We start from the raw sequence: 12,106 nt of genomic DNA, 5'->3' as shown, positions 1-12,106 counted from the left end.
ATTAGAATACAGATTCTCTCGTGTACTTACACAGAGATCTGAAAGCTAAAATTTGCAGAATGCTCTTACTGCTGGTTTTTTATGACAGAAAACTCTAATCCAGTTTCAGAGGAACTTACTGTTCCAATATAAAGGAGACTGAAAACTGTTTATTTCCTTTTCAGATTTTTACCAGATACTGTGTCTGGTCTGTTGATAGTTCTGGTGTATTTTCATTTCCATTTGTAAAAAAGATACACTTGTACATGGGATAATAATATTGTTCTTTCTAAAGTGGTTACCTCCAGTCATTCTCAAGCCAGATCATTCCCAAATTAAGATACACCCTGAAGTGACCCTCATAAAGGCTCTCTAGCACTGAGGCCCTGTGTTCTCCAGATACTTGCCCTGGCCTTCCAGCTTTCAGGGACCCGCACGGCCCCTTCTTCCCATCAGCCTTTACTTGGAAACCTGTCAGCACAAGAGCTCTGCCGGGCAGCCTGACACACAGAGCTTTCCCATACACGCAGCACACACTGTCCTTTGCATCCAGCCAACCCCCTGGTTCACCTGAGATGGAGGGAGGAAGAGAGGCCCCCTGCCATCACCTCTTCTTCAGCTGTGCCCAGACAAAATCCTTTTACATTGCGCTTTTCTTCACTTACACGTACTACTAATCACTACCGTTTGTGAGGTTCTAAATCTTTATCTGCTAAACTTTAAATTAACTATATTCTTATGCCCATTTTAATGTGTGTGGAATTGAGGCATTTGGAGAGGAGGAGCCTTGACTTGAGGCCACATCCCAAGCCTGTGGCAGACATGGCAAAAGATTTTCCTTTCTTTTATCTTTCAGTTGCTGTCTCAAATGCTCTAATTGTAAGTTCATAACATCCTATCTCTCAAGCTCATGGCTTTTTGCTCTCACTGCTGCTTGTCACTTGTGTCCCTTCATTTCTTCAGTCTCTACCCACCCTTGCCTCTTTGCTCTGTACAATGCCATGTGTACGTACACATGGTTGTTTGTGGAGGTGAATCAGTTCTCTGCTTGCATGACTCCGGGCTGCACATAGGTTTAGTCGGAGCCTGCACAACCCTCTGGGGTGGAGGCCTCTCCTCTCCTTTCCTTTACAGACAAAGGCCAAACTCAGCATGCAGTTAATTTTTTTAAGCATGCAGTAAGTAATTCAGTTGCATGCTATGCCTGAGAACATTATCAGCTGAAACAATTCTTAATCAAAAGCAACAACAGTCCAACACCCAACAGGGAATTTTTAAAAAAACACCTATAAAAACCTTTACCTCTTCTATATTTTATTCATACTTGAAGCCTACCATATCAATGTTTTCTTGTTGAACAAAGGAGGGAAAAAGGAGTGAACAGACTATGTTCTCCTCAAGATCACACACCAGGTCAGCTGTTGGGAAGAAAGTCTTGGAGTTCTGGTATTTTTCTTCCTGTTATTCCTGCTCTACCCTACCGTAGACAAAGGCTCAAATATTATGGGGTGCCCTGTGCTGATGGGACAGGCAGATCAGAAAAGAGAGAAATGATACCTTATTCTTTTACAAGCTAACAGAATGACACTACCATCTAGTGGACTACAGGGATAATTTCAAACGTGTCTACAGTGTAGGCACCTGAAAATTGAAAACACTTGAACCACCTGAAAACATTCACTGCAAATGGGAAGACTCCTTTCTCTCCAACAGTACTAAGAATGGTGCAGAGCCTAACTCCTACCAACGCACTGCAAACAGAAATTGCAATAGAAATTAGCATGCTTTCAGGGGATGTACGTCGGAAGGGACTGTTTCTCCTCACCTGTGGATGAAATGATTCTCTTCCAGATATTTACAGCCACAGGCAATATCCCTAGCTATGTTCAGCAGGTCCTGCATTGTTAGCGTGGATGGTTGATTCTGGAAAAGAGCAAACAAAATGGTAAGGGAAGAATAGTAGACGAGAAGAATGTAGTAGAGGCAGGGGATACTCAGAAGCAAAGGGAAAGGGAGAGATACACATACATGGTGGGGGAAAGGTTAGATGAGTCAGGAACAGAGAGGAACACAAGTGAATTAAAATGAAGAGTTAGAAAATAAGTGAACTTTTATTTATATCAAAAATTTTCTGAAGATTTCAGTTCTCCAGAGCACAGTGCTTGAGTAAAAGCTTGTGAGAGATTTATGGTCTGGCCTGAATAGCCTAGTAAAGGGCATGGGAGAGAACTGTTCCCTAGTGGTGCTGGGCTTTATGAAATCAAAAGATAAACTGGCTTAAAAAGAGAAATGGGAGGGAACAAACAAACAACACTTTTAAAGAGTTAATAAATTAGCAAATGAACTCAGAGAGAAGGAGAGTAAAGATGCACGAATGCACATCTCTACACCAGCACTCAGCATTCATCAACTTATCTGTTCTTGTGGGAGGGCAGAGAATAAATACCCTCAGGGGCAGTATGCAGAAAATGGAGAAAATGGATGCTTTATCACCAGACTCTGGGACTGGTACTAGCCCTTCACAATCTACAGTTCCTTAACTAACAACAATAAAGAAATCTCTCTCCGGGAGCCCTGCTTATTTTCATACAGTCATTTATTTCCCTGCAGGGAAATTTCCTTGGTGTTTCTCCAAGAACTTCTGTATTGCTCTTGGGAAGGGTGGGGAAAAAATATTACATTGCTCATCAAAAGCCTGAGAGATACCAAATAAATTGTTCTTTTCAAACTGCTTTTGTTCCTGTATGCTGTTATCTCTGTAATTTCTCATGCTTGAACCACATAACATACACTACAGCCATTGAGCACTGTTTTTATTGGCTAGGCAAGTCATTGTACAAACCTCTTGGATATCTGCCAGGAAGAATTATTATAGTTATAAAGCAGGAATTTCTGCTGAGGAAATGGGGAGGAAATGAAGGAGGAGATACAGTACCACAGACTTCAAGACCTTATCTCTGCTCTGGGATCCCTCTGTCAGAAGACTGATGGACATGCATTTTCTTTGCAGCCATGGAAACTGGCAGTGAAATACATTAATGATGGGGCTAGTTCTGTTTTCAGAAAAGGTGTACAACAGGGTCATTTGTTGGTGTACTGAGGGGAATTCAACTATTATATTTGCTATCTACTAACATAACAGCTAACATATTGGCAGGTTTGTTTTCACATGATATTTAAGAAATAACTGTTCTTCATAGTACAGCTATGCTTTATATACAAAGAAGATTATTTATTATTCTATGTTTCCCCCAAACTTTATCTATTCATAGAAACTGTACCACTTTCACTATAAATGGCAGAATTAAAGATACACAAACTCCTCTGCGTGGGTGCTGTTTTACCACTGTAAGTGCGCCTAATTAGTATATTTACTGCTGTATGAGGAAGGGATTAAGCTAGATCTTTTAACAACATATTAATACTGGCATAGGAGTATATACACATGAAGCTATACATTGTTGTAACTATTTGGGGTGTATGTGTGTGCAGAGGAGAAGCTGTGTAACTGTGATGTGGGAGTACAAGAGGCACCAGTCACTCTCCTTCACCTCATAAATAAATACATACATACATAAGAAAGAGAGAGAATCGTGTCTAGCTTTTACTTTTAAGTCCCCACTCAAGCAGAGATAGGCACTCATTTCATTGTCCAGAAACACACTGTTAAAAAGCAAGAACACATATCTGGAATTGGCTATTGATCATTCATTCCAAATACCCACTATACTTGGTTGATATCAATAATGTTAGAAATCAGAGATAATTTTTTTTTTTAAACACAAAGATTTGACTTGATAATTTCATTTGCATTGATTTAAATCCCTGTCACAGTGCTAAACGTAGGCACAGCTTTTTAGGGAGTATAAATTTGTATATATCTATACGATGCTGATGTACACCTGCAGAGGACCTAATGCTGCAAATTCCCATTACTGGGTATCAGTGTTATGACTTCAGCTCCTCACACACTATCACAGTACAGAGAAAATAAGGCAGACAGTGAGGAAAGAAAGTTCGTTTGTTTGTACTCCAGTTGACAGAAAACTCTGGAATAGCAGGACAGGACTTTCCTCTTTCTTCCTTAGTTACTTGTAGACTAGAGTTCTGGCACTGCTTTCATTTTCTCTCACTGCCTTGCTTGCTCAATTCAAGCAAATGGATGTGTGTCCAGAGGTTTGTAGGAGCTGGGACACAGAAATAGCCCTGCTGGGCTTCAGTGTCTTTATATAATTCATAAAGATAAGTAAAACCAGCCTTACTAAAAACAACCACAAGCCTAGCAGGGAAATTATCTTACCACCCTGGGTCGGTTCTGCCGAAGAAAACTCTTCATATCTCCTCCAGCCATAAGCTCAAGCAGAATGAAGCGAGGCAGCGTCTGTAGGCTAACACCAATGCACTGCACAATATTTTGGTGATTGAACTTGCTGAAAGACAAGATCACAGCAACAGGAAGAGAGAGACAACATTAGTACGTGGCCAACATCCATCACATTCACTCTGCCTTGAGCTTTGATGACCTGACTGAAGCAAGTTACCAAACAAATTCTAACTTTAGATGCCTCATGCCTCTCAGATGCCAAATGCCTCTCTAGTTATGATGAAACCAAGATTGGGGTTCTGCCTGGCTTTTCCTATGAAAAACATTCAATAGAAAGTACGAAAAGCTGAAAGTAAAGGAGAGATCTCTGTTTGTGAAGACAACTTAAGAGGTGCACTGACTGGAGGATGGGGGTTAGGTGAAGGGGAATGGAAAGCAAAACTCTTCAACTATCCAAATATTATTGGCATGTGTGAAACAATACCCTGTCAAGTGGGGGATTTATTTCAGTATTGGTTATTTTAAATACACGACTGTCCAGTTTGGTGGACTCAGTTCAGTATCTGCAAAAGAGAGGCTCAGCTAATACCTACTGCAGCAGCTACTCAGGGAATGGCTTTCTGCCTCTTACAAAAGAAAGCTGAGATAGTCAAGAAGCTCAGCAAGACTCAGTCATTAGAAAGCAGGATCTTCCTTTGGACTGTCATTACCCAGAAAATACAGGAACTAAGAATGAAAAGAGTTAGGGAAGAGAAAGGGTCACGTACTACTACACGAATCAAAGCATTTTATAATTGACTGAAACTGTGCTTTAAAAAACATCAGTTTTACCTCCTGTTCATCTGCCACTCAAACTTCTTTCAGACTTTAGGAAGTGGCACTATGCAATGAGATTTGTTCTTGAATCATGCTTTAGCAGCAGAAAAAGAACATTCAGGTATAAGTTGGGCCATGTAATGAGAAGAAGAGGAACTTCATCTTGCCCAAATTTAAAATGGATAAATTCTGATTATTTGCAATCACCCTTGACTATAATTTTTTTTTTTAATTTTGTTTTAAGCTCGTGGATTTGAGTTAATGAAGTAAATTCCAAGACTGGAATACCTGAAGCATATAGGTAGTGGGAATTTAAGCCCTAGCATCCGAGTATAAAAGGCTACCTCCCTGGCACAGGGTCTGTGTTGTACTATCTCTCGTGGTCTTCTGAGTCACTGCAGGGGTGGCTCTAATCTTCAGCTTTCCTGTTGCACAGTCAGCTTTCCACTTCACCATTGATAATTTGTTTAGCAAAACCAAGGTTTGGTACATGATTTATACTTAGTAAAAGGGCAATTGGATTCTTTGAAAAGGAAAACATTTCAAACACAGAACATGTTTGTACAAAAATGTTGTGCCTTTCTACTCCTCTGAGCATGACCAGCAGAACCAACCAGGAGAAATTTTTGCTGAGATGTTCAACAAAAGAAACACAGATACCTTGTTCAAGATGAACACAAGTAGCTGAAACCAGTAACTCATACACTACTAAAATGTCATCTGGTGAAAAACAAGACTGGATTTTCTGTTTTCCAGACCTAAGCAACTGGACTAATAATTCTCATTACCCGCATTACTCCTCTTCCCCCGTCCACCACCAGTCTAAGAACCTTAAACTATACCTGATAATCAGTGCTTCCATCAGAAAATCCATCTCATCTTGCTCAGAGCAGACTTCTGGAAGTGTCTGTTGAGAGGTAAAGAAAGTGAAGACCATCCCACCAAAGAATTGAGAACATTTGGGGGAGCACAAGAAAGAAAGAAAGAAAAAAAAAAAAAAGAAACATCACGTGACATGAACACAAAAGACTTCAGAAAGATGAGGAAGGCCTCATCTTTTCAGTGCCCAGTTTATTGAACTGCATTTGTCAGTTAAAGGAACAGGAAACGGGTGAGCTACTTGGAAGCTTTTTTGTGTGTGTGCATGTAAACCATGTGTAACTACGTTTGGAGCAAAATAACTTCAGGAAAACATTGACAAAAATGTTAATAAACACTTTAAAGCCACAGGTGTGAATTTATTCTCCTTTTGCTATGTGTCCACACTGCAGCGCATGCTTCCATGTCTTACGACACATACAGCCACCTGATTTATATAATTGTGTCACATGCGCCAACAGCTTTGTCTCCTGCCAGCGGATTTAGACATCATCTGCCACTGATAAACGTGAAATGAGAGCGCAGGCATCAGGAGCTGCAGTGCCTGCTACTGTGCCCACTGTAGCATTATAGGGTGATTTGGCCACAGCAGCGTGTAGTTCCTGTTGCCAAACTGCACTCAGAAAGCGGGGCAGTGTTTGCTGCTCAGCAAGGAGACCCCGTGCTTGTCATTGGCAGTTTGGGCTACAGAAGACATGGTTGCATTTTGCTATATAAAACAAGTGATTGCTTCACATAGGACAGTGCTATTAAATAAATTGGTGGAAATTGGTCTATTAAATAAATTGGTGGAATACCCACAAACAATGTGTGTAGTATTATTGCAAATATATATTTTTTATTAATTGATAGCCCGCACCTGCTTCTTCTGTAAAGTCAGATTAGGGCTGATGCTCTCTATTTTGATGCAAAATGAGCACAGCCACATCTTGGGCCCCATGGGTACTCTCAGTTACCAGCAGGAGAGAAGAGCAGCCTTTGGTGATCTTCAGGGCATCCTTTACAGGGAACTGGGTGAACAAGTAGGCAGACAGCCCCTTACAAGTGGCCATCACTGCTGAGATTTGCAAAATTGGTGACATCCTCACGGGCTTATCACAGCTGAACAACACACTGATCTCCTTCTGTTGGACACCGTGCTGCGGTACTTCCTCCAGTACAGACAGTGAAACTGGATTGGGCAGTTAAAACTACTTGTGAGTGTTTGTTCTTGGTTTTCATACATGTAATGCATGATCCATTTTCTTTTCTCTTCTCTTTTCCTTTTTTTTTTTTTTAAGAGGTTTTTGAAAGACAGAGTGAATAACAATAGGACATCTTTCTATTAATGAAAGCTACATTTTGGGTTGAACCCACAGAAGTAGATTTAGACCTCTGAGTCACAAGCTTATAAAAGAACAAAAGGAGGCTATAAGCATCCTTTACTTCTGGGCTGAGTAACTGGCAAATCCTGAGGCAACAGCTGTAATTTCACAGAAAACTAGCCTGTTATCTCTTGCCATTAATGACATGGAAAATTAGGATGATATCACAATATATATTCACAGCAGCATATTTAATACTATGCAACACTAAGAAACTGCCTGCAAGCTTCATCTGTGGTAGGCAGACACTACTCTCAGTATAAAAGAAATGTAACAGTGAAATAATACAAATTTTGTAATACAGTAATGTCAAATGAAAAACTTATGAGAAAACACTTAAAAACTGAAATGCAGAAGTAATAATATACAAGCATTACTCTAAATATTTATTGTTTCCTGTCAGACATATGGTTCATACTAACACTTACCAGGTTTTCTTTATGTGCAGGATTTAAAAATCCCTTTCCAGCTGACAATGCTGTTTGTTGTTAGATTTTTTCCCCTAAGTTTTTTTTCCTTTTTTTTTTTTTCTTTTTTTCTTTTTTCTGTCCCCTAGGTATTTGGATCAGTAAATCACTGTGGCAGAAAAGCACAGGACAGCAGCTCTATTGTCCTAGTGGAACCGTCAAGGGCTCTCAGCAACCACCTCAAAAGGAATTAAATTTCTGGGGGCAGACCAGATTCTCTGCTGGGGTGAACTCAAGGTTCTGTGTTGATTTAAGGGGAGGTATATTTATTTATGATGATTGATGATTTATTTTATTTTAACTAACAGTATAAAGCAGTCTAACCTCCCATCTGAGGGCACTGCTTCTCTCTCTCCAGAGCACAGAATCATAAAGTTTGGAAAAGCCCTCCAAGATCATCTGGTCCAACCATCCCACTACCACCAATGTCACCCACTAAACCATGTCCCTAAGCACCACGTCCAACCTTTACTTAAAATCCCCAGGGACAGTGACTCCACCACCTCCCTGGTCAACCGGGTCCAACACCTAACAGCAACAGTGGTGGAGGCTACAAAAGAGATTGCCCTTTTTAGGTTCTTATCCTAGTTAGATCACAACTCATGGGCATTTGGCATGCAGTGAACAAGATAGATGCTTTACTTTCAACCTGCTGCTGGTGCCATTCAGCTAAAAAATCAAAGTTTATAACTCTAGATGTAGCAATGTGTGGAAACATGCATCATATACACACGTTTGCCGTTATACAAGTAATGAGCATGAATCTCCAACTGGAATGGCATTAAGATAATATGGCTCTTACTGGTAATTATTGTTGTATACAAAATTTGTGGGTACTGACCTTGATAGCCACTTGAAGAGGATTGGGATCTCCTGCAATGCCTACCACTGTTCCCTCATAAACCTCACCAAATGCACCATGTCCTAGTGCCCTGGGAGAAAAAGAGAGAGAACAGATATTACTGTGTCCCTGTACCAAGCATTGGCTGAGCCCTTCTTTTTGTCCAGTCCAATAATAGGTATAGAACCTGCTGTAAGAGATGGAATCAATAACCATTTTCATCTCAAAGCCTCTAAAAATAACTTCTCACTATCTTCTGGTTCTGTCACTAAACCAGGGAGGTTGGACCCTCAATGGTTCTGAACAGGTCCCTTCCGACCCAAAACATTCTATGGAATAAAGCAGTCCTCAATCCTAGGGCCCTGACACAAGGTGTGGCAATAGCAAGGCAAGAAAGAACTGGAAAACAACACATAACGGAAGCTGCAGGCTGATCTCTTCAGGAGATGGAGTAAGACAACATATAAGAATGATCAAGATTTTCCTTTGCTTATAGCTTTAATCGAGATGACCTGCACTGTATGGAATAGAAGAGCAATCCAGTGTGTATTTCCTTGTGACAGGAAACGCAGAAAAAGAAATACTGCTATAGATTTGGAAGGGAGCTACTGCCAGGTGTGAGGTGTAATCCAGGACATCACACAAGAACAGAGAGGTGAAATACCCTCTGCTCTGTATGGGAGCGTTGAACAGAAAACTCACGAACTTATACCTGCGCTTAAGAGCTTTATGGAATCAAAATATTTTAAAGAACATAGAAAGCGTCACACATCACATTTTTCCTTGCCTGGACTAGGTGCTTCCCAGGAGGCCCTCAGTTTCTTGTTCTGGGTGCTTGACAGTGAATAAAACAAGTGTGTGAGCTCTACCTCTGCCTTTGGTTCAGGGTGCCTTTCTTCTGTGCCAAAGAGCAGCCCCTGCAGCAAGCCTTACCGAAGCAGAGAGATGTTCTTCCGTGGGATCTCCTTCAGCTCACTCAGAGTAGCAGCCTTCCCTGCGAAGCAGTAGTTAGGGTTGTAATCTGTCATGATGGCTGATGTGCGGATTTTGCTCAGTTTATACTCCGGGCTCTGCAGTCGTGCCCTGGCTCCTTCCAGCTGCTGTTTCTTAAGGTGATAAACTGAGGGTGGGGAGGTAAATATAAATACACAAACAAGATAAGCACCTGGAGAGAAAATACAATACTAGCCACACAGAACAGAAAGAAGAACCCAAGTCAGTAACTACAAATGCTCAAGAAGTATCTTTAGCTTGCCAGCATCACTCTCTTCACATCCTGTAGCGATTTAATACTGAATATACAAACAGTCCCTGCAGAGTCCTAATCATGGAGAAACTTAGGTTTCCTCTGCTTCTCTGTACATTGGCTGAGGAAAGGCTGCTCCACAAGACACCTTGCTGTTATTGAGTCCCAAAAGCCATACCGCTCCCCTGAATGAGTTATATATTTAATTATAGACTGTGACTTCAGTCTATATAGCAATGGCTGCTAAGGAAGTGTCTGCAAAGAGGGCTTTCCAAGCTTTCCTCTGCAGCAAATACCAGGACAGAGCAGTCATTGCCCTTTGGGATTATGCTTGTGCTTAACTGCGGGGTAGTAATATTTCCTATCGTTTCTTTCTCTCCATCCCTCTGATCAACCTGGGAGACCAAAACACTCTGGCTCCAAATATTAGAAGTAGCAGCATGTGGTTGGGTGGTCCCCTTTTGTCTAATTTAGTTGGGTACAGCCAAATCAAATGGTGATAAGAAATAAGTTTTTCTTACTGATAGAGAGGCTGCCACAAGTGAGGATCATTCCAAGCACTACAATCACAGCCACCACAGCTAGGAGGAGTGGGAGAGGCAGGTGTCCCTCTGGGATGTGAGTCTGTGGCACTGGAAAAAGAAAAATAAAGGTGGATTAATCAGGAAACAACCCAAGCTGCAGGAAAGAATCCCTGTCAAGTTTCCTTCTATTTCAGAAAACAATACAGAGATCACGGCCAGACCATCTTATAAAAATTACACAAAGTCAGCCCTGGAGTTTGAAAAAATATCTAAATCATTTTTAAAACATTGTTAAGACAGAAATCTAACTGATAAAACACAGGTTTCTTTTTTCCATTCCTCAGGTTTTTTTATTAATGGATGACATCACTGCTAACAAATTGAAACTCTCCACAGTCTTGATACTTTGGAGTTCTGAGAGACTGTGTCAGAAAAACATAATGAATACCAGGCATCAGCCGAACAGGCACAGTGAGAAACTTCTGTGGAAGGAAGTAATTTGTGGCTTAAATACCTCAGCATTAGGTGGTATATTATACAAGAAAGGTATTTATGCTTAAATATCTGATACACTGTGCCCATTCAAGAAATTTCCACTGTGTTTCTTTACAAATATTTCACTTTCCACCTAATCCAAACCAGAATTTTGTATATCATGATAGACATGCAGCTCAGCATATAAAGAAACGACATCAGGAATTTTCAGTATTGAGTATTTGAATAAAAAAAAAAAAAGCCAAGAGGAGAGATGACACAATGAATACAAGCATTATCCAATTAGGGAAAAAAAAAAGTCCTACGTCTTACCAGTGCAGGTGACATTGTCGTTGGCTAGCACAGCCCCTATCTCACATTGACAGACTGGCAGGTTGGTGTCAGGGTCCCTCTTACAGTTGTCTGAGTGGCAGTGGCTACAGTTAAGATAGATCTGAACCTCCACCTCACCATGACTCTCCATGGCTGAATGAAGAATCAGAAAGGACAGACAGTTTTATCTTAGCTTTTCCCATCTTTTTACAGTAGGAAAAAAAAAAAAAAAAAAAAGGAAAGGAAAGAAAAAAAGGACTAGGCACATACAACTCCTCTCCCTCTTTCCAGGACAGCAGATACTGTGGACACATGTCAAAAAACTGATGGGATCCGGGGTGGGGAAGAAGGAATTGTGTTCCTCAAGCAGAGAGATCCGGAAGTGAATTGACCTGAAATGTCTGGGACTGAGGATGTGCAGTTAAACTGGATGACTGGTGTCTCCCCTGGCTTAGGAGATTGAGAGGGAAAAGGTCCCAGAGCATTACAGACAAATTTAAAACAATAACCACAGCTGAGGAACTGGCCTGCAGAGTGAAATATGCCTGCATGAAATGCATAAAAGGAAAAGGCAGGAGGAGAGGGAGCAGGAAAGAGGAAATAGAGAAGGGAAGGAAAAGGAGGAAGAAAAGAACTAAGAGGAAGAAGTAAAAGTGCATTGTACCTGCCAGGGGATGCAAGAAGATCTCTCCAATGGGGTTCACAAAAGAGATGCCATCCTGCCCACCAGCCAGCATATCATCGTTGTCAGAGGCATGCCCCCCTGGAGAAAGAAGAGTATGGTTAGCTGATCAATGCTGCAAAAATGTGATGCCTTTGAAGTGTCACATTTGTTCCTGCTTCTAAACACCTGCAGTCA

At 41.0% G+C, this 12,106-nt stretch overlaps 1 protein-coding gene across 1 annotated transcript in view; it reads right to left on the bottom strand.

Moving 5' to 3' along the window:
* The window catches only part of LTK (leukocyte receptor tyrosine kinase), a 96,286-nt gene that overhangs the window by 11,149 nt on the left and 73,031 nt on the right, over positions 1-12,106 (bottom strand). Inside the window, exons 15-22 of the mRNA XM_083840266.1 lie at positions 11,912-12,010; positions 11,248-11,400; positions 10,438-10,548; positions 9,604-9,790; positions 8,671-8,761; positions 5,962-6,026; positions 4,280-4,409; positions 1,805-1,902 (exon numbers count right to left, since the gene is read on the bottom strand). Coding sequence (XP_083696392.1) covers positions 1,805-1,902; positions 4,280-4,409; positions 5,962-6,026; positions 8,671-8,761; positions 9,604-9,790; positions 10,438-10,548; positions 11,248-11,400; positions 11,912-12,010 — 934 coding nt within the window. The remainder of the gene's footprint in view (positions 1-1,804; positions 1,903-4,279; positions 4,410-5,961; positions 6,027-8,670; positions 8,762-9,603; positions 9,791-10,437; positions 10,549-11,247; positions 11,401-11,911; positions 12,011-12,106) is intronic.

This window comes from Anser anser, assembly GCF_964211835.1.
Source record: "Anser anser genome assembly, chromosome: 5".
Lineage (NCBI taxonomy): Eukaryota > Metazoa > Chordata > Aves > Anseriformes > Anatidae > Anser > Anser anser.
The sequence above is the reverse complement of the archived record's forward strand: the minus strand, read 5'-3'. Positions and strand labels throughout refer to the sequence as shown.